The sequence below is a fragment of the Phalacrocorax aristotelis genome, chromosome 2 (genome assembly GCF_949628215.1).
Source record: "Phalacrocorax aristotelis chromosome 2, bGulAri2.1, whole genome shotgun sequence".
In the NCBI taxonomy this organism is placed as follows: Eukaryota; Metazoa; Chordata; class Aves; order Suliformes; family Phalacrocoracidae; genus Phalacrocorax; species Phalacrocorax aristotelis.
This window is the reverse complement of record NC_134277.1, coordinates 128,326,430-128,350,158: the sequence shown is the minus strand read 5'-3', so window position 1 is coordinate 128,350,158 and position 23,729 is coordinate 128,326,430. Positions and strand designations below refer to the sequence as shown.

At 40.0% G+C, this 23,729-nt stretch overlaps 1 protein-coding gene across 1 annotated transcript in view; it reads right to left on the bottom strand.

The window, feature by feature from the left end:
* The window catches only part of NKAIN3 (sodium/potassium transporting ATPase interacting 3), a 383,503-nt gene that overhangs the window by 197,170 nt on the left and 162,604 nt on the right, over window positions 1–23,729 (bottom strand). The window contains exon 2 of the mRNA XM_075085109.1: window positions 5,436–5,573. Coding sequence (XP_074941210.1) covers window positions 5,436–5,573 — 138 coding nt within the window. The remainder of the gene's footprint in view (window positions 1–5,435; window positions 5,574–23,729) is intronic.

Below are 23,729 nucleotides of genomic sequence, written 5' to 3'. Positions count from 1 at the left end.
CCACCCCATGTCCTGAACACTACGCCAATGGTCCTGCTGTGTCTGCTCACTCTTACCCCACCACACCCAGCGATTCCTGCCTCAGTTCTTTGGCCCTCCACATCCAGTGCCCCCTGGCTCAGCTGGTCTCAGGTTCAGCATCACAATCCTCACCATATCTGGCATGAAGAAGGAATTTTCCACACAGGTCGAATCGATAAGAAGAGGTCGGTTGGGTTTTTTTTTTATTTTAGAGCCCATGTGATGCCCTACTTAAAAATCATCTTGACATTTTCACCTAACAGATTCCTTCTGCTGGAAGGACATAGGACACTTGTGATAATCTTTGTGGATTTCTCCCCATGTATACTTTCTTGCTTTTGGTCTTTTGCACACACTAAGGATTGTATACTGTGTGGTGTGAGGAAGCATTTGGAGCCTTATAAGTTATGTGGAGAAAGTACCCTCTAAGCCTTACAGGTTAAATGTCTATTAAATTATTGTTCAACCCAGTAGGTTCCTTTCAGATCCCCTTTCTTAATGCCAGCTTCTCCATAATAGTGATATTTCTATACCCCTTTTGAGTCTACAGGTCATCTTGAAACCAACGCAGAGATACCTTTCATATACCAGTGAAATACAACCACTTCCAGAGTTAAATCATTGGTATTAGATGGGCACAATGTCACAAAAAGAAATGATTAAGGAAAAATGTGAAGGATGGCTTCTTAAACCAAAAGGTAAGAGAGAAAAGGGAAATTTCTGAGTTTAGATATTAAAAGGATTGTTCGTTAAGTTTAGCTTTAATGAATAAACTCTCTCACGTGCATATTTAACCTGAAGTGCAGCACCTCCTCTGACAGTGTCTTGGCATTAGGGGAGATGAATGTTGGCTCGGGGATACTTCAAGGCAAAGGCAGCAACTATAGAGTCATCAGATCATCCCCCTGTAATACCTGGATGTGCCTCAGAGTCATCAGTGTTTACAGAGCCCTACTTAGTCATAGTTGTGAATGAGGACAAGGGAAGTGGCATAAATCAACATGATGGAACAGGAACAACTCAGGACTTACCAGGAAGGATATTCAAGGAGTCATTTTGGATGTCTAAATATTTCACATGTATTTTGAGTGTCTGTGTAACGTTTGCTTGAATACTCTGTGAAGTACCCTGTATAGCCTTTCTTCTGCTTTTTTCTTTTTTTTTTTTTTTTTTAAAGAAACCCTCCTGGCTTTTCAGGTGTACCCATTGCCTATATATCATATTATTTAATGGAATAAATTAAGACAAGCAAAGCAGAGCTTTCCACCTTATATTTCCCCTATTTAAGTGTATTATTTTCATCTCTCACTGTTCATTAATGCATTTGTGCTCAGCTTTGGGCCAAGTTTGTGTGATCTTAACTATATGACTCATCGTTCAGAAAGCTTTTGAAGTCCCATATCAGAACTAGGAGAGGGAAAAAACCTGCAACTTTAACAAGTATCCTGTCATTATTTTTAATCAATTTTAACAGCCTGAAAATTTTGCTGGTGACAGGAAGTTCTACAAAGAAAGGAAAAGCATGCACAGGGAAATGGATCACAGCAGAGCTCTGGAGCTGCCTGACGGGTGTGTTACAGCATACTTAGAACTGAAATTTAGCAGTTTTTTCTTCTTTGCAAATGTTTGGGTAAGTTTCAAATGAGCTAATATGGGAAAATTAGGAATCCTCTCTGCACTTCTGTGTCTCCTGGGAACTTTGCACTGATTTAATTCAGCCACAAAATATTCAAGTACTGAAAATAGCACATCTGCTTAGTGACAGGACAAATTTTTCCACAAAAATTGATCTAAATTAGAAATTAATACAAAAACTGTTAGAAATAATTATTGGATTTAAACTAATTAGGACACTTGGAGATAATGCAGTTGCTTCCTCTCTCTCTCTCTGTGTTTCCTAAGCTCTGAGGACTCAGAATTTTACCTATGAGCAAGTGAAATTCCAGATTTATTTCAGAATCACCATCATTATAGTCCTATATCTGAAGGGTAGACAGCTGCTTTTGTGTTTATCCAGCTTCTGTTGCAGCCCTCACTGAACTATATGGCTCTAGGTCCCGAACTACAGTCTCATATTTGACTGCATAGATGTGCTTATGGCCCTACAGGTAACACATTTATTCACTTACTTTCCCATTCCTGTTGTATGTTAGATTTTGAGGGGAGAGAACATGACATATGCAGCATAGGATGGCTTTTGTGTAACTTCCCTTGTCACGGAAACCTTCAGGTGCAGCCTTCACCACACAGAAGACAGATGAAAGACCTTCTCCTTAGGTCAAACCAAGGACTCTAGAGCTGATCAGCTTAAATCAAGATCCCTACATGAGTATGATAAAATATCATGGGGACAATTTGGGTGTATATGCACCAGATCAATTTTGTGTAGACAGTTTATAGAAGTAAACTGTTGTATCTGACTTGGTTCTCTCTTTAATTCAATTTTTTATATCCCAATATACTAAGTATACTTTTGGAGTATCTGATTACTTTTCCAGTTAAACTGGAGTACATAAAAGCATGAATCAACATATTTCTTTTGCCAAAGCCACAGAACCAATTCTCACTCTAATGTGGGACACCAACCACGAACATACCCAGGGGCTTAGATGTGGCTGAAGGTGCAGATATGGACTTGGAAGCCCATGAAACTTCTCCATGAATTTGGAGCCCAATTCACTACTCAGAGCCTGGGTAGGAATCTCTCTGCACACTGAGTCTAAGCAATACTGAAATTCAGGACCCTACTCAAGATTTGCATTAAACAGAGATTATATTTGAAGCCAGCAGTAAAAGTTTACTGCTGTACGGTTGGAATATATTTTTACAGGGTTTCAGAAGCAGGGGGGCAGTCTATGTCCTTCCTTGGGAGAGGTGCCTTTGGATTCCCTTTTGCCTTAGTGAAGACAGCCTGGAGCTGGCAGTGGTAGGGTTCTTTGCTATCCATACCACTGTCTCCTCTAGGTCTTCCGAGGACAGCTGACAAAGCCCAGCTGTGGTTGGGACAGCCCTAGGAAGCACAGCTCTGGAGAGCACGTGTTATTGGAAGGATCTCAGACTGCAGCTCAATGAGCATTTTAAGCTGGTGTAACCCTGCACTGCTGCAGAGACTCCATGCACTTTCCCCCTTCCTCTGGCTACTTGCTCCTGTTTCCCCTCACACCTCCTCCCTTCTGCTGGAACAAGCCTAATAGTGAAAGAGGTCAGAAAGCTGACTGTCACTTAAATTAGCACTGGAACAGAAAATGGTCGCTTTTCAGCTGGATCTGTGCTTGTTTGATAGTTTATCAAGTGGATGAACTGACGCTTGTGCTGGTGCAAATGAAGGAAGAGCACAGGGACTGAAGGTAGCAGTTGAGCAAAGGGAGGATTATTGCTTATGCTGGCCTGAGGTATTCACTGAATTCACCCTGAGGGTGAAGCTAGACAAGAAGCTGAACTGACAAGTCTGCTGCTCACAAGAGAAGTCTTGCATCTACTCCTTTCCCCTCTGCCTCCACACTGCTGTTCATGACTGCACAGTCCCAGTCCCTGCCTTTATGCTGGCCCTGGCACCCACTGGGAACCTCACAGACTGGATTCAGCTCACCAATCCAGCAAAAAACTCCCCACTTTTTGCTAGGTTTTTTTTCTGACAGCTTAGGAGTGGAACTGGCTTACTGAAGGGTCTGGTTAACTGCTGCCAGAATTGGTGGAGAGGGTTTGGAGGAGTACTCAGCCATAGAAGAAAAGTGGGAACAGGGAGGCATGCAAGCCACCCCTGCCTGCTGCTGTTGAGCTGTGAGGCTGGTTCCAGACAACATGTGTACTTTCACTCTTCAGACTTCAGGATCTGGCTCAAACTATTACTACTTCACTGGGAACCTTATGTTAGTTTGGATAGAAACTACTCTGAAGTCTTGAACTTCCCAAGTAGTGAGTATTTGCACCTACTATAGCTTGAGCTCTTAAATATATGCTTAAAGTTAAATTAGAATGTGAGTTCAGTTAAATCTGAGGATAAAGTATCTTGTTGGGGTCTTTCCTTCTTTAATTATGAGTTTTCTACCTCTACTTTAAAAAAACTTTAATCTAAAAATTTTAAAAATTAAAAAAAATATAATCTAAAATGTTCATTTACACTGGAAAAGATATCAAATCACTCAACATCTGTTGTGTTTCATTTGAAAACAAAGGCAGAGCTCCCACCACCGAACAGCAGTGCTGAACCTGAGGGGCAAGGGGTTCTGTGGTGTTGCACTTCATACATGAATTTCGTATGTCATTTTACAGATGCTTACCCTCACTTGCTTCCAACATCTTATTTATAAAATGGAAAACATGAAGCAGAAAGGTCAGTCACCAACATATGGATGTATATACACTGCTGCCCAGTTCTCCAACCACAGGTAGTAGATAAAAATGTTATTATTTACACCAATCCATTTTCAATTACTTAGAGTCTGCTTGTGAAGCTTAGCTAATGTGAGTATAAAGAAGCTTGGGTGTATTTTTGTTCACTTTTTCTTTTAAGACATGACAAAGAACTACAGGATACCAGGCTTGACTAAAAAAGATGAAGCTTTTTAAGTATTTATTTAATGAGTTTTCCCCAGTAGACATTTATTTCACTCTTTTGTGAGGGAAAAAAATAACGTTAGCCTCTTAAAATCCATTACTGACAACATAACTGAAACATTCCAGATACAGACACTGTCAGGTAAAGACATAATATTCGTCCATTCAGGAAAGACTGTGGGGGAGGAAGAGGGGTATTTTTTGTTGGCAGTTTCCTTCACAGCTTTTAAAGTTTTTTTTAGTTCTGGCTATGTTGAGAACATGGGAAAAAACTCTGCGAAGCTTCCAGTTACAAGCATCAGAGACAATTTAAAATGATTTAGGGTCAAGGCTGTAAATACAGGTCTTGGCAAAGTTTGATGTGAGAAGGAGATTTCTTTGGAACCCATGGGTCACAGGACCAAAGGAATTTCTACAATCCTTGCTTCTCCCTGTTTAAGAGCAAGTTGTAGCTAAATATAACCTGCCCATAACAAATATTTCTTTAAATGGCCATTGGTTCTGCTTGTCTATTGCAAAAAGAACAACAATTTGTATTTATTTTCTTCGTTTATGCATAGTCTAATTGTAGATGTTCCGATGACCCAGTGAGGTATTTCATTCTTTAAAGAATCTTACCAAGAATTTGTATCACAGTCATACTTTGGGTAGAACTTTCTCTAGGTTACTCATTCTTGATAGCTTGCAAAATCTCAAAAATGCCACTCAGTAGTCCTAAATTCGCAAAGAGACATGGAGACCTCTAAAGTTTCTACAGAAATACCATCTGGTGTTTTGAGGCCAATAAAATTCTGCTCTGTAATGTGATAGGTTTTAAAATGACTTGCAAAAAATAATAGATAATAAATGAGACTTACCACGACTATATACCGAGGCCTAAACTGGATGGTTCCAAACAAACCCAAAATGACAACTATTATTTGTAGGAAATTGCCAAGGATAGGAGCCCATTGGAAACCAAGGAAGTCAAAGATCTGTCTCTCTAATGCTGCCAGCTGTAAGAAAACAGATAAACAGAACATCCACTTTTTAATTATGGGTGAGACAGAACACTTGACATTTTGTTATTTGCACCAGGCTTCACCAGGCAGAAGTACAGCAAAATTCTGAAACTATGGTTCCTGGGTGTAGCCTCTGTCAGTGTTAGTACACTGGTACCGTCAGATTCCAGTGTCCGTACACTGGTACCTGGAGACAGCTACTACTCAGCATACAGTTCTCAAAATGAAAAAACCACTTGGAAAAACTTTAAGCAAACACTTGTAAAACCCTAATATAATACAAAACTTCCTCTACAAATCAGACAAATTTTATTTTGTTCTTGAATGCTGGGAACTCTAAGGCTTGACTATATATTTAAATACAAAATTTGCCTTTACCAGAGGCTCACCTAGGTTGTGCAAAGCCATGCAAACCTTGCTGTTTGTCACTGAAGTATCATCATGCTCCCTCCCTTCCCCATGTCTTTGTTTTCTTAGATTTAGTCTCAGCTAGACTTGATGTCAGGTTCCTCAATCTATTCCTAAGGGAGAGAGATTTTTGCCAAAAAAGGCAGAGCAGGCTCAGAGGAGGCTCAGGTACTTTCCCAGGAGCTCCCTAATGCAGGAATTAAGGAAGACTGCTGGGACCTCCTTGCTACCTGAGGCACAGAGGGAGGCTCAGGGAGTGAAAAGCTGTAGAAAATGTTGGAAGACCTTGGAGTAAGCTGCTTCAAAACCAACAGCCAAATGAGCTATCTGCACTCTGCCAAAAGCTGCTAGGTTACTTTGGGCAAGTGCAAATCAGAAAGGTACAGTGGCAGCCTAATGGCTCTCTTCCCACTGTCCTCATAGCATTTTGGGGGTGGGTGGATTTAGTTGGGTGTGGAAATGGAAGGAGCTAAGAAGCACCATCATTGCATCAGCATGTGGTTCTTCGGTAATTCTGTATTTCTGAATGTTAACCAAAAAAGAAAAAAAAAAAAAACAGATTAAAATTCTTCTGAAAACACATTTGCTACTTATTTTTGACAATGCAGTCCATTGTTCTAAAGATACTAAAATCAACTTTCTCAGCAGCACACTTGTTGAAATTTAAATTTGGTTCAATATTTTTCTAGCCGTAGCAAGAGATTTTTGAGCAGCTAAACAGAATCCTACTAAGAAACAATAGAGTTTCTGTGCTTGCTAGATTTATTATACATCTACTTGATTTTACTACGTTGTTACAAACCCTAAAATTTACTGAAATATGCCCTTACAATATTTATAACTGAGACAGATGGAGTAAGCATGGCCCTATGAATACCAACCAGAGTATTATCATACGTGGGTATTTCACATAAAACATTTTATTTTACAGATAACAGCCAGATTCAATCCTCACTTACAAGGCAGGGCTAGGTGTCACTGAGAGCAGAATCCATCTTTTCTATACAAAAATAATCACTTATACCACTCATGAAAACCACATTCTCTATGCTGAGGTTAATAAAGATGATAAATCTAAACAATTAAATGAACAAAGATTGAATCATCAACTTGGTGCACCTCCTCTGCCATCAGTGAAGTTACACTGACTTTTATCAGCTAAGTGTCTGGCCCAGTACGTATAAATGAAAACTTATCACGTAGCAGACAATGTTAAAATTACGTTATCCTCCTGGACGTGTAAGATGTTTCTATGTTAACAGAAATTATCTTATCCTTTCCGTGCTGTAGGTAAGGGAGAATCTCAGAGGGAACACCACTCCCATGTACGTGAAGCTGTTGGCTCACGTGGCATTAGCTATCTACCTTGCTTTTGTCACACCCTGCCCTCTCTTCTTTTAACTCATTGACCATCTGGATCAATAATTTGTTTTCTTACCTAGAAATGGAAAAGAACTAGAGAAGTTAATGACCAAATCCAGAAAACAACATATTTACATGGACCTCAGATGGAATTTCAGTGCCTAATGGTGTGGTTGACACCTTCCTGGGAGTATGTGGGTGTCCGAACTGGTTCACAGCAACAGTGACCCTGATGTCATTTTCATAATGTCTTCACTTTTCAGTAGACTCATGAGCATTACAATAATGGCCTAGTTGGGATTTCACTGGGGACACCTCAGAATCACTTGCTTTTTCTACCACTCTGTGCTCTCTCAGGCAACTAAGTGACCTCACATTTGAAAATACCCCTGCCTGTAGCTTCCTTAAACCACAGGACACATCATGCAGTACAGTACAAGGGTGCCCCAAATCCCCTGTGTGAGGTGGCAAAGAGTTTCCAAAACTCTTTGGCAGAGGCAGAATGCACAGTTTACAGTATTAGCAGCAACGTACCAAGAGTCCTGTCTTGTATCACATAGGAAGACATTTATGTCACCCATGACCAGAGCCAGAGCGTGTTTCATTCCCACCACTACAAGTGGATATCTTCCAGGGTGAGCAAAGCACCTAAATAATTCACAGAACACCAGTTTTCAGAGACAATGCGTCTTCTTCTTGGAGCCGTGACATTACCAAGTCAGCAGAGGATGGAGTTGCCAAATCACACTAGATCTGCTTATCAGCCACCTCTGACATTCACTGAAACTCTCAGGTAGCCTAGGTCTTCACCTGCACCTATAAATTGAGTACGTCCTATAACGCTCCCAGCACTGAAGGCAGCTGGCTTAGGATTGTATCCAGTAATGAGTCTTTGGCTTTGAAACAGGGCAGCTGTGTGCAGACTACATACCTCCCTACTCAACACGGTCCCTGGGCATGGGTGAACTGCTGGTGACGGTGAGCTTGGTTAACATGACGGAGGACTCTTAACAGCTCGCTACCACCCACAATGTCATGCCACAGCCTGGCTTCTTCCCCAGGCACATGTGAATTTGCTGGTGTAGAAAGCATAGGGCTTGGCCAGAGTGGGTACTGAGGAAATTCATTTCACGCAGGTGGTTCACTGCAAGAGATGGCTTCCCTTAGACGTTTTATGTAGTGTCAAAACACCTAGAGCTGTCTGAAAGAAAAGAGCCTGCAGCACAGACATGAATGAAGCTGTTTTGTATGTGTCCCTTCTTAAACTGGTCCTTAGGAGCAATTTTTAGAGCCGTGTAGGTCAGCACCCTAAATACCTGAAAGACATAGTAGTGCAATATCAACAAACACAGCCACTGCATTTTGCCAGCAGACCCGTGTTAACAGGGTTGGTACTCAGCTGCCGAAACTGGGTCAGATACAAAGTTTGCCCTCGTGTGTACCTCCCTGATATCTGCCAAGCAAGCTCTGAGTATGTCTAGCAGGACTGAGCTCCCACAAAATAGCACAGTGGCCACAAGTGTCTTCCCAAAGATGACTGTACAAATGTGTATATGCACTGTAGATAGACATAGACATATAAAAAATAACTAGAGACATATAAAAAATAACTAGTCTTTTTATGGATTACCTGTGGTAAAAACACCCACCACAAACACAAAGAAATAAGGTTCAATTTCCATTCCTGCTGCCTACCAAGGTATCCATTCCTCTCCTCCCACCTCCTCTTCATTAGGATACCGATGGGGAAAGCTTCTCCTTGAAGCTGTGTCACCAGCGAAAAAATAACATTTTCTATTTCATGACTCAAAAAGGAGCACAAGCAGAAACATGAGTCTACAGCCTACTGCTTATGGCACTTATCTGGGATTGGGAGAGTTACTTGTATTTCTTGCCCGCAGGGCTCTTTCTTTATTTTTATATACAGTGACAGCATGTAAACCACCGAAGGAGTCCTGGGAGCAAGACGCCAAACACACTGCACCATTCCTTCTCCACTAACAAGTGCTTTCACCATCGGGCTATGCAGCAAGACTTTCCTGTGCAGCTAGGTCTCATTTATTTTGCTCTTGTCACCAACACAGAGCAATTTGTCTCATCCCTAAAGCCCACAGAATACATTAGTGGGGGAAAAAGATCTAAAGAAAAGAAAGAGGTAGGAGGCATGTCTGTGCTGCTCAAATTGCTACTCTCTTCTAAATTATAACATTTTTGCAGACAGCGCAGATAGAAGTTAAAAAACTAATAATTCATGATAACGACAGAGGAAACATATTAAGTCCTGTTTTCTTTATACCATGAGCAATAAGCACTGAAAAGAGAAAGCACATAAGTGCTGCTGTTCTTATGTCTAGTATTTCACTTGAGTCCCCAAGCAGAGGTGAAGGCCACAGACTTTTAGCTCTGTGCAAATGAATAAAAGCAGTCCCATACCCAGTCTGTGATTCAGGCAATCCACTTCACAGAAATCATCAGAATAAAGGGAGGGAAGCAGGTAGCTGTGCACAGTCACAGGCTGTTTTTACACAGATATGAAGAGTCAGTACTACCTGTGTTTGCACAGATCCAAAGTCTCTGTAGGCACATCTGGACACTAGACTAACCTATGCCACGTGGTGCAGTTGGAAAGGAGCAGACACTGCGACAGACTGGAGTTATGTGCATGTGAGTACTTTGAAATGTTTCACCAAAAACATTGTGATGATAAAGAGGCTGCTTTTCTCAACAGGAAAAAATTTCCCAAGAGAACTTCTGCTTTCAACACCCATTTTCAGTTTCTTCTAAAAACAGCCAAAAAATCTGAACCCTGAAAGCAAGGCAGAGGTTCCCAAAATTAGCTGGCTCAGCTTCTCCCATTGCTGGAAGGCAGATATAGCTTAGTAGGGCAGGTGAGCTTGAGGCTGGAGAAATGGGGTATGCTCAATGTAACTGAGGTCTTCGGGGGGTTCATTGTCATACCCCTTTGCTAACAAGCACATGGTGGGAGAGGCTGGCACCTCCACTACTTGTGATAACTAAGACAACAAAGTTTGGGAGTGTCCATCATAAATTGTTGTTTGATACTCTTTTTTAATGATTAACATAAAAGTGAAATTAAAACCCAGTTTTTATTTCTTGCAAATAAAAGAGGACAGTTTCAGTTTTGGCAAATTAAATACAGGGCTTTAGAGGGCTTACGTTTTTAGTGAAACCTATATCCAGTTGTGTGAAAAATTTTCGTAAGAACTTATAAAAATCTATCAAAGTTGTTAGGAAATAACAATTTCTTATCATAACAACACTTGGAAAAGAAGATATAATATTTCTTATTACTGCTGCCAAGGGAGTGCTTTGTTATTTAGTTGTCATCAGCACCAACAGCCTTGTAATGTGAAGTGCACAACTCAGGAGACTAGGTCTAGCAGTAAAATGCTCTTGGGAGAATGTATCAGATCACTTAATGAAGATATGCCACATTTGTCTTGTTCTTTTACCTCTTTGTATCACTAGGTCTGTTGAAGTCTACTAAGCTGCAGGACTGGGCTGCAATAAAGTCACACAGACTGAACTTTCTCTTCTGGCCATGCCCAAGCCCTTTTGTGTTAAGAGCAGCAAAACGTTTGGGTGAGCTAATCTGTTTGAATTTTGAGCTTCTCCACCTAGATGGATCAACCAGATGTGCAGCACATTTGGAACATCCTGAACAGAAGAAATAGGGCAGCTGTAGCCTTAATGCCTCGCGTACTGCTTATGGTGAAGGAGTAACAAAAAAAAAGGTGAGGCAGCAATCAGCAATGTTGCATTGCATCTACAGAAAGAAATAACCAAGATGGTCCTACTCAATAGAGAGATCAAAAAACATTTTTGGGACCAGACCTCAACAAATGCCCCCTGTGGAGTAAACCCCCCCTCTAAATGCTCAGGTCCTATTATACTTCAAAATACATATCAGAAGCTGTCCAAATGATGAGACACCACAGCAGAGTTACAAACTCAACTTTTCAAAATTAGTGTAAAACCTCAATTTTCTCTTCTGTCACAAACCTCACGGATAACAGTCAGTTTCATATTTTAATGGAAAAGCTTTTATGACACATTTGTTTGAGATGAATAAATAGATCTACATCCATAACAGAAGTCACTGCATCAAGAAAAAGAGGTTTTATATGTAACAGATTATTTTGGACAAGAAAAGACCTAAAAGTGGCTTGATATAAATATAAAAATATAAAATTGCTTAATATAAAAATAAAAGGGTAATGATACATGGAAATACCTCCAAATTTGATTCCCTATAAATTACTGAGTTTACAAAACTGAGGAATTTTATAATATACTCTGCATTTGATATTAAAAACTGCTTTGATTTGTCATGTAAGAACCCCTAGAAATTATAACCAGAAAAATATACATTCTATATCTAAAAAAATTTTATTCAAGAAATCTAACAGCAATCATAAAATTAAATGCTTAATAAGTGAAGAGCTGTAAAACTATATAGTTTTGAAATCTCTTCTGAAATAAAAACAATTTAAAATCCAGGAAAAAATGAAAAAAATGACACAAATTATTATGACTTCCCAAATGGACACTGTTTCCCCAGCTTTTGAAAATGAAAATAGTATACAAAACATGGTGAATTACAGTCCAAAGCGTTCATATTCTCAGTTCAAGTCAGGAATTATCTGAAACGTTTGAATTATGCACGTAAGGCTCTGAGTTGGCTGATGCTGCTAATAATTATCACAGGAGAAGTGCCAGGGCACAGCTCATCATCCATACTAACTACTTCTCCTAAGGATAAAGACATCTTCTCCAAAACTCTCTGCTTCATCTCATGGCCATAAATTTAACCTGCGCCTTCAGAGTTTCCTGGTCATGAGGAATCTCTGAGGACTGCTGCTCCTTTTACCATTACCACTAGTTTCCACATCCAACATGCCACACTGAATTACAGACAGTTCGGTCCAGTTTTGTAGATGCAACTGTTAAAAACTGAACTGGTTCCCAAGCCTCCTCCAGGAAACTCCAGAGGCTTTAAGTGTCCTCCGTTCTGAAGCCCCCAGACACTTTTGCTCAGCTCAGCAGTGCACTCACCTTCCTCTCCTGCTCCCTCCCTCCCTCCCTCCCTTCCTTCCTCCCTCCCTTCCTTCCTTCCTCCCTCCCTCCCCTGAAAAGTTACACTCCAGCTCAAAAAAGAGGGCAAGGCCAAGGCAGGAGAGGTGCAGTAGGAGCCGCTTAGACTACCTTGTAGCCTGGGTACTCAGCTGGAATAGAGAAGACATTGGATCAAGGTCATTTTTAGCACTAGCCACATTTGACTTAAACCCTGTCTTCAATTCCAGCACTCTTAGGCATGTATTTCCTTTCTCTTGACAGATGTTCCACTGAGAAAACATTTCTGCACAACCCTGGGGCAAATGCACAATGGTCACACATCATACTTTTACATTATTTTGGAGAATATACACTTTCTAATTTAAAGGAAAAAGACATCAAAAAGCTACCAAACTAGTCTGGATAAAACACCAGCACTGGAGAGTAAAAGATTGACTTACCAAATGCTAAAATCCAGAATTTCTAACAGAAAATTAAGAGGTGAAACAAGAGGAAGGTTAAAAAAAAAACCACAAAACCACAACTAGTTGTGTCAAAGACTGACCAGTAAAGCATGAAACACTTTTTATATAAATTTTATACTCTTGCTAAAATTTCAGAATTTTACTGAATTTACTGAATTTACTAAGGCTTGACTTCAGTAAGAGGGAACATAAGATTTAACATGAGAGAAATGCCAGGTTTTTAACTGAAGGGAGAGCATTTAAATCAGAAGTGGAAGGGTGGTGTCAGATGATCGCTGCTGGATGAAGAACACTATTTAGGAAGTTACTGTCCCTCAGCTAAAGGTTACAGCCTCCTTACCTATGACTCACCACCTTTCAATAGAGGCTTCATAACCAAAGATAAGTGTAGTCTGTGCCACAATGAAATGTTAAAATGTGACTTAAATCACTTCTTTATACCTTTGGTGACAGTTAAAGCAATCATCTGACCACAGAGGAGATTCCCATTAGATTTTTAATGTTCTGAATTCACTTGTCTAGGTGAAATACTAGCTTTTGGGTGATTTTAAGATGGTAATCCCTTATAACAGCTCACTAAATACATTTATAGGATTGTGTGGCATGAAGGTTATTGAATTTCAAGGAAGGTTCTGAGTAAATCACTAATGTTTATAAAAAGTTCAGTTTAATGGAGCAAAAGAGAAACTGCTACATTTCTGACAAGTAACTGTCAAAGAAGAAAAATCCCCTGATGATCTAGTACCAAAAGTGCCTTTGCAGTGTTGGCCGGATAGATAGGTAATTGGCTGTCACTTGGATAGCTGTAAGATTGGATAAAATATAACGCAAAATAAATATATATGTTGAAAGAGCTCAGTAAAAGAGTAGTAGCCGAGGTTAGTGAAGGCCAAAGCACAGAAACAAAGAAAAGAAAGACAGGTACAGAAAAACCCCTTCCTTCTTTTTAAGAGAGTCTGTGTTGTCTTTCAACAGTGAATGTTTCTCTTATTCAACTATTCAACTCATATGGAAAATATTCAGAACTAAGTAATGGTCTTTCCACCATTCTTGTAAGCACCTTAGTGAATGAAGTCATTGGAGGATGATGGTAGTGATAGCAAATAATATTGCAGAAGATATATTTTAGCAAAATAATTCAAAGTGTTTTTTCTAGGAAAAAAAAATGTCACTCAACAATACTTTACCAGCAGTTCTTTGCTAACTGCTTAAGGAAAAACACAGGTAAGTAGTGAGCAGAGCCGTATATGTTCAATTATTTTTGAAAGCCAATACACTGCAGTAACGTCTCAGAACCAGCTACCACTAAATGACCAGCAAAGAAGTTGATCCCATCTGAGAATTTGGTCCATCATATAATATGAAGAGCTAGTAAATGCCAGGTCTTAGAAATCCATAAATGTAACTGTAAGATGCTGAAAGGGTTCTCTTCCTTAGCTCATTTTCTCTGCATCTTAACAAATATATCTATATTTTTAATGTCACTATTTAACATAATCAGACAGGCACAAAACAAAGGTAATTCTCAAAGGCAGAATGTTTTCCTAATTACGTGTACTACAAAAGCCTTGCAGGTACACCAGTGATGTGCAGGAAGCTTTTTAGTGATGGATTTGGTATGAGGGTGTTGTGTACTTTCACCAAACTGAGCCTGAGCCTCCAGTTTTGGCTCAGACAAACTCCTGCAGAAGTTAACAGGAGCTCTGACTGCGTCATGGCTGCAGGACCTGGCTCAGAGAGGCAACAGTAAATTATTTAAGAATCTTATCAGCATGGAAGGAAGAGTCTGTTAATATTTATTCTGCAGGGTCGCCTGACTGCAGTGATATAAAAGGTGGCATCGAATAGCCCTACTTCCCAGAACATTACGGGTGCCAGTGTGATACACCCAAGGCTGACTGCTACATCTGTACCAGACACTATAAAAATGCAGTTACAGTCCATGGGTAGCCGTGATAGGGAAGAAGCCAACTATTGTAATAAAACCCCGTAGCACCAACTCGTTACAGCACAGTGATTTAAGATTGAATTTCAACCCTCCAATGAAGCTGTAACTGATCCCAAAACACTAAAGTCAAGCCCCTTGGCTGGTTGACCTATACAGTCCTGCAAACAGCTGGAATGAATGCGCTTATAATGGCATTTAAGACTCCCTTGGTTGTTTCATTTAAATGCTAGCACACATGCAGCAAAAGACAGTCTAAGTGATGGTTATAGGTAAAAATCTTTAAAGATTTCCATCTTATTATGAATGATGAAGTCCACGTCAAAAGATACTGGAGAAAAGGGAAAAGTAAATTAAAATTTCTCTTCTTTGGAATTACATCAAGTACATATGTGGTGGCTTTAATCCAAAAGAAAGCTTTTATTTGCCACACCATTATATCCCTTCATATCTTCAAATCCTAAATTCTGATCATTGTAAGGGTTGGGTTTTTTTTTCATTTATTTGCACATTTGGACACACCCAGTAAATCTGTGTACCTGTACAGGCTTCCTCAGTCGCTGCTTAAGGAATGGTGGAGTAAAGCACTTGCTAAACATAGTGAGAAATAAAGAGGTTTACTACTACTTTGAAATCCCAGGGCATAATAGGTAAGGCAAGGAGGTACCTGGTGATGCCAGCACTTGATAACAGTGATGCTGACAGCCTCGGATAACTCCTAAATTCTGACGATTATGGTATCCAGCCAAAAAAAAAAAAAAAAAAAAAAGAAGAAAAAGCTGGGAAGACCCAACCCATCCCCACCATGAACAGACAGACTGTGAGCTTCACGTGCTCACAAAGAAAAGAGGCAAGGTGGGTACCCAGACTGCAAGGCATGAGATGAATTGAAATCCCTGTAAGGTAGGCAGATAAAACAGTGTTTAGAGCCTCTAGCAGATGAATGACGTGCTCCTTCTGGCCAAAGAACAACCCTCTACTCTTATGAAACACAAGGGCTCTTCAATGCCCTATAAACCCCTGTGTTTTAATGTAGGCTTCAAAACAAGACAGAAGTTAAACCAGATCGAGCTCTTCTTCCATGACTAAGGAAGACACATGTTCAGAGTTCACACAGAGCTGGACAAGTCAGACAGTTTGTTCAAGGTCCGAGTTAAACCAAGTCAAATTGTTTGACCTGAGCTTTGGCATAAAACATCAAATGGCACAAACTGACTCATGCCAGACCTTGTGAAACATAAGGTTTCCCACAGGCTGGTGCATCTTTTGTTAGGGTTTAGCTTGTGGTTCCAAAGAGGCAGTATATCTTAAATTACCAACTCTCTTCAGGCAAAACAAGGTATTAAGCCAAGGCAGCAAAGCAATAAAAATCATGTGCTGCCTGTTAACCCTAATTGGAGCCACAGAATAGAGCGTATTTCCACAGCAGGGAGGAGTTCAGATATCTGCCTGAGTAACTTTTCCTTTTTTTACCCAGAAAACTTCTCTCTAGTGCCTCTCTCAAGTCCCAGCTATGCAAAAATAGAAGAACAAAAGACTGCATCTGCTTAGACTTGCCAGATACACAAGGGAAAAACAAGCAGTATAGAACTGCCTCAGAAGTCTGACAACGTGTCTAAATTGATCCCTGCATTGCAGTTCATTCATTTGCTGTCAAATGCCACATTCAAGCATACTAGAAACAATCATGGATCCTTTGACTTCTTCATTGCATATGGGTTTGACAAGAAAACTCTCTGATACTGGATCATTTCTTGTTGCTATGTTAAATATAGAAAAGTCCTCCCCTGTTTACAGCACAGCAACAATATCCCCCTTCTCATGAGTTATTTGGCCAAGAAGGGTTGTGGTGAGGACAGAGGATGTACTCGCTAATTCCACATGCTGAAAAGGCAGTTGCTTTTTTTCCTTTGATGAAAGGATCAACTTCATCAAGTACCAACTTGACCTGCATCTCTTCCATAGTCTCCTTTATTGTTGTCTTTTTTTTTTCCTCCCTTCAGAGCTCTGTCTCATCCCCACAAGTGGCCCAGCCCATCCCTTTGAGGCAAGTCAAGTGAGACTGTTCATGACATTATAACTGAGCAAGTCAATTTACACTGTTATTAGGAAGGTAAACTGAAGTAACTGAACCAACTGAACCTAAGGCAGCAACATTTAGAGCAGATGTCCAAGCCCATTATTGAAAAATAATAAATACAAAGCTGTTCTTTGTTCACTCTTCTGTATAATCAAGAACAGCTAATGCTTCTAGCAGTTCTGCCTGCTGTATGCTGAAATCCTGCAACCTCTCAAAACATAATGCAGGATCTGGGCTGGCATATACGAGCTGGCATCTCCAAATTCCTATGGATCCAGGTAACTGGCTGGATGTGAGCCACCAATGGTTCCATGTGGAATGCCCTTTATACTAAATCTTTTTTTTTCTCTTTCAAGTACATACTTCAATATCCAATATCTGATCATGCAGCCTGGACACACATACAGCATCCCATGAGCATCCTCTTGCCAGCTGCTATCAACAAAAAGCAGGGCAGCTGTTTTCTTTTCTTTTTCTATGCTGTCCCACTAAGGGAAAGAAAAGGGTAGGACTGAATAGCAGCATGACAAATTATTTTGACCCCATGTTATCTAAAGTAATTCATCAACAAAGTTTATTGTATGAATAACTTCCAATAGGGGGCTATACTTTACAAAGCTTTCTGTGTTGTCTTTCAAAGCTTTTCCCGCTTCTGTGAAGAAAAGAACAAGAAAGAGGAGAGTGAATACTAAATTCATTGAAATAAGAATTATAGGTTTATTGGAGAACTGGGAAGAGAAAGGTATTGTATCAATGCCCAAATTAGTGTTAGTAGCTGGCATGATAATCCTGTTACTTTGCTACGTAAGAAATAAGAATGCTAAAGAGCACTTGAAGTGAATGTAAAAAGCAGGGTTCGGTGCAATCTGGCTGTAAAAGTGTACTCAGTGCGCCATTTCAACACATTCATAGGGCAGGGAAGTAGGCTTAAGCATGTATGAACAGACCCTGATTCCCCTGTATGGGGAGTGGCATGTATATAGCGTAAAACTACAAGGGCATTTATGGCTTGCTTAGACGTATAAGAACATTCTGACTAAAAATAGTGGGAGGTCTGATGTTATTCTCAAACATGGAAGAACATAACTGTAGCTAGAAGTGGGTAACAAAATAGCAGTATCCTGCTTTAAATTCTGCTCTTTTACATGTATTGTAAGATCCGGCTCTTCTCTTGTAGAAGTAAACCCCCAAATTCCAATAGATTTCTGTGATTTTGTGGCATCTTCACATTGAATGGAGAATGAAATTCTCGAAGTAAATATACCACTACATGTGTGGTTTACTAGAAAGCTGTCAACAGAAGCATGGAACTCCATGTACACTATGCAGAATGAGGTCCTAACGTGAAAGTGCCCTGCCATAAGGATAGTATCTTGTGCTGAGTGTAGAACTCTTCACAAAGCCACTGACTGCTGACTCTTTCCGGAAAATGCTGCAAGATTGATTGTGATAGAGCTACAGAGGACTAAAAGATGTCTTTTGGGTCATCTAAGCAAGTTCCCTGATACCAAAAGCAACTCAATTCTACTGCTTCTTTCAAGAATGGTTTAGTTTGTATCTAAACTGGCTTGACCCCACCACCCTTTCTGGAATGCCATTCCAAAATGTCATCTTTCAAACAGCAATATATCTCACCTGCTTCACCTTGAATTCATCTTTCCTGAACATGCGTAGCCAGAATTCTCCTAGATGTGCAGACAAAATCTCATTTGTTCCTTTTCCAGTGGAAATACCTATTTTCATTTGGTATCAAATAAGAACATCTCAGTTTTTGCTTGGCACTAACTGGTAATCCATAGTTCATAAGAGAGGGAGGGATGAATTATGATCTAAATGGAAAACAAGCATTTAGAAGTAGGGATGACAACTTTCAGGGACATTTTGAAACTCAAAGGTATACATAAGGAAGTGCAAAACTTCTTCATATATGATATATCTGGAACTCTTTCCTCAAGTAAGTGTTCAAATTGTTTAATCTTAATAAATTACTCTGATTTTAACAGACCTTAATTAATCTCTCAGTGACTTATTTCCATTTAATCCCCCAACTTAAGCTTTTTCTCCCTTGAATGACCTCTCATTGACAAACAACAGTGATTTAGCAGCTGGCCTGCAGTGTTTTGAAAAAGTTTATCTAGCCTTGTCCCTGCAAACCACAGATGCAGCAATTATCTCTCTTTGCCTTCACAATTCCTGCCACTTTCCACTAGCCCCACTGCTGGTATTTCAGTATACACTACAAAAAGAAGATAGCTAGTGATATTCAGTGGAGCTCTTCATTTATCTCAGCAGTGTTCTCTCTATTTATCCCATCAGTCAAACCTTCTCCAGCAGCTCTTTTGTCCATTCCTCAGCTCAGCCAGCAAACAGACATACCCAAACGTGTCAATTGTCTTTCAAAAGGCAGGGGGGCTACCAGAATGTCATGAAATACACCAACGCTGTTCAAAGGCTCGAGGCAATTATCCCAAATTATCTAGAGATGTTCAGCAAGACTACACAGGCAAATGGGAAGAGAGAGACTGGTCTGAAGTCATGCAATATAACAGAGTCCTATGGTACAAGATTTCTCCTTTGGATTTCAGGGTATTGATCCCAAAGGTTTGCAAAATTCCCCAAACATTTGCCTGCGCATCATCAGAAGGAGGTATTTGTGTAACGCTATATACGTAAAGTTCCTATACAACTGTGGTAAGAACACAATAGCCTTAGTAAGTTGTAAAATATCACACTCTGTGCTGCACTTTTCTGAGCCAGACAGCAATAATGTATCCTCCAGACTATTGCATTGCATAGGCTGTTTATGCATAACAAAAATACCACAGCAAGGGTGCTGTGTACGACAAACCTCACAATCTGTTTCAGACATAAACCCTACTGTAACAGATACTGTGCAAATACCTCCTGGCTATCATCTGAAACTGTACAAATTGCCCCACAGGAAACACAAAGAGATTGGATGGTTTTACAGAAGACCAATGTTAATGTTAATGCATAGGTCCTACCTGAGTGCTAGTAGAGCAAAAATGCTTCATGGAATGGTTAAGGTCGGAAGGGACCTCTGGAGGGCATCTGGTCCAACCCCCCTGCTCAAGCAGGGTCACCCAGAGCAGTTTCCCCAGGACCATTTCTACATTACTTTGGGTATCTCCAAGGCCGAAGACTCTACAACATCTCTGGGCAACCTATGCCAGTACTCAGTCACCCTCACAGCAACAGTGTTTCCTTTCAGTGCCTTTCAGAATATATTAGTGAATCAGATGGGCTATGACAGTATCTGTGCAAAAAGGGGTAACTTTGTACAAACACGTGAAACTCCAAGGCATGTTTCTGACTTCAAAACATGCTATCTTTATTGTCATGGCAGACCTGATAGGACTAAATCAGGATCCAATTTTAAACCTGAACAAGTTAGCACTTCATAAGAAGGACAAAAAGGAGACATTAACAAACAAGAAGCAAAGGTGAGTTTAGAGGAAAGGCCCTGGCATAACTAAGGGCAGTCACACTAGCATCAGAACCTGAAACCTTCATTCTCAGCAGTAATCCCAAAGAAGTGGATGGGGTTGTTCAGGAACATATCAGCTACAAGACGACATAAATGAATTGTAAGTGTGCTGAAGGGTAGAACTGCCAAAATTCACCCTCAGCACTATGAGATAAAGGAATATCTTTATAAAGTGACTGGAGCATCACAGTACTATGCAATTTCCGCTATAAAATCATGATGTTAATGTAAGCAAAATGAATGTCAGATGAATCAGAATCTGATTAAAGATACTTGTAGTGAAGGAAAATGTAAGACCAACCAACCAATTGATCAATGGATTAAACAAACAATAAGGACTGTGAAGTAAATGTACCTCAAGCATCTGTAGAAGACAGTATTGCTGGCTCAATGGTTGAAAAAAATTACACTTGGGAAAAGCAGTTGCTACCAGAAGTCTCTAGCATTTGGTGTACCACAACTATTGGGACTATGGGCCACAGTGAGTCTTTTGGAAGATATCATCTAGAGATATTTGTTATGCAAATATTGATGTTCATATTAATGACAGCATATGCAGTTGAAACACTGCAATGTCACTTGTCTCCTCTATGAACAAGGCACTAAGCATGCCTTAGAAACTTTGCCTAGTTTTCTGCAAAAGACACAGATTGCCTGCACATAGTTTGCAGTGCTAGAAAATATTCTCACCTGCCCAACAAGTGTAAGACTGGAGAGACTATGCCTACCAAATTGGACTTTACTAAATTCTATGTACTTCAAGACTTTCAAGAAGTTGTACTATTTATACAATGGCAGATTTTTGTCACTGTGGCACAATAATCTGTTTCCCCATAGGAGGAGGGTTATGGTCTTGAAAATTCATGTATTATGAATTGACTTGATTTCAGGATCCAGCAAAAAAGGAAATGGTTCAGAAGATTCCAAACTCTTATTTGAGAACAAATACTATCAACAATGATAAAATTCGATGAGTAAAATTACGACTATCAAATAGGTATGTTTCACCTTTCATGTATTTGTCTGAAGGTCTTACTGCTGTGAAAGTCATTCTTAAAAGTTAGTGAAAATAATCTTTGAAAAGACCAAGTGGATAAGTATGTTACTTGCCTTCCTTTCTTACCCACTTTTTGTCTACCAAAAATAGCTGGATTTGTACAAAATGTGAAGGGAAGCCTTTAAACCCAGGAAAAAACCCTGCTTCAGACCTTCTGCCTCATTTAATTTTACTGTGCAAGTTCAGAAAAGGAACACCGTGGAGAGAACATATAATGCAAGGTAACACTGTGAATACCAGTAACCACATTAGGCGGTCACACACTTATACATCCAGTGGGTTTCAGTCACTGTAGGCTTATTTATTCCAGCTTCATCTCCCTGGTGAGAGACACCTGTTTTCAGCAGGGCTAAGTAATCAGTCTGTGACAGGGAGTTTTCAGACCCCAGGGAAGGCGCGCTGTAATCTCTGTTCTTATCTCTGCTGGAATAGGCATAGACAAGGTGAGCCTGCTTTATCTGATGCCATGGCAAGAAATGATAAACATTCATTATCTTGCAGGAGCTCCCAAAAATCCACTGTCAGAAGAGAAGCCTCTTTAATCCAGTGATTCAGCAGATAGGAATAATATGGAGGAAGCTGATACAATGAAAACCTACTCTATTTCTTCACATGAGGCATGCCCTCCATATCTCTGTTGTCTCATGTCCTTTGTAACTTCAGAGTTGGAGACGCTGCAAACATGTTTATTCCTGCTTCCATCTGAGCCACCACATCTTTTGTTTCATCTTGCCATATCATCTTCTTTGCACACCCACATCTCCTCTGGGGCAGGCTGCCCACCAAATCTGCAGGTCTTCCTTTTACTTCTTTAGGACCAACACGTCTCCTGTGTGCCTCCAACACACTCTTCTGTAAACTCTTAATGACAATGATTGTTGCATTTTAGTGTCACCTGGGGTAAATCCCACCATCTGGTGTACTCAGTATTTCTAATGGATTCCTAGAGTTTGAGGGAAACCATGTACACCTTAAGCTGTTGGTGGCTTTATGTTTGTCAAGAAGTTTGGATTCCAAAAATGCACAGCAAATATAAAGTTATGTTTTGCTATTTAATGCTCAACCAGGAGACAAACAGACTGTTTATTCATAAATATGCCACAACACGGACACTTTCACCTTTAAATTTATATCTTACAGACCTTTTGTTCCTGGCCTTAATTAAGGGTTGATGTCTCTCTGTTCTGCTCGAGGGCTACTTTGGAGACAAATAGCAATGGTGAATTCTGATGACTTGCCTCTATTTTCACTGAAGAACCAAAGTAAACCATAGGACCCAGGAAAGATGCAGTTTATATTGGGTTTCGTGCCCTTTGCACTCTGCCACGTCTCCATCTCTTATTCCTTACAAGAGGAACGCAGGGAACAAGAAGCAGTTTCATGCTCAAGAGTTGGCTGCATAGTGTGCTACAAGGGGATAAAGTATTTCTTACTGTAATTCTTCGGTAAAATTAGTTAAACAATAATCCCTGTTGAATGTAAATGGGCAATGTATTAACACTGCCTTTTCATAAAGTCTCTGGCTGTCAAAATCCCCCCAAAGTCCCTGTATGTTTCTTGCACTCTTTCCCTGAAAATCTGAGCACAGATAGGAACGTGGATTACCTACGTATTTGCTCTGATCCAGTATGGCCATTCTTACGTACTTGAATGTTCTTGAATTCCTGGGAGTAATTTATTGCAATTTATTAATACTTCCAAGGCTATTGCAACTCAGTGAGATGAGTAAAATATCAACCTTTATCTCTGTGTTATGGCTACTTACAAAATACAGTGAGAGGCTGTCATCACTATCTTAATTCTCTACCGTAAACTCACCGTATTTCTTTCATTATAATATATTCTTCTATAAAAGTCAGAAAAGTGCCGCACCAATTGAAATACCTTTTATATTCAGTTGAAGACCTGGAAGCACGCAAAATATTTATCCAGAAAATGGGTAACTTCCCCTACATTTTTAATGTATTAGGACAAAAAGGATAATGGATTAGGACAAAATCCAGATTCACTTTCTCATGGATTACTTGCTCATGGTAGCTGAATTCCAGACCCACTCTTAAAAATACCATGCACATGAGTGGACCCAGGGGGCTTTTCATTTTCAAGCACTTCCAAACACTCTCATAGCCAACCTCCATCTTTCCTCTACCACTGGTAGACACTAACTACATATAACCTGGTTTTCATCCTGTAAAAACACAACTCTGAGGAGCTGCAACATAGCTTTCA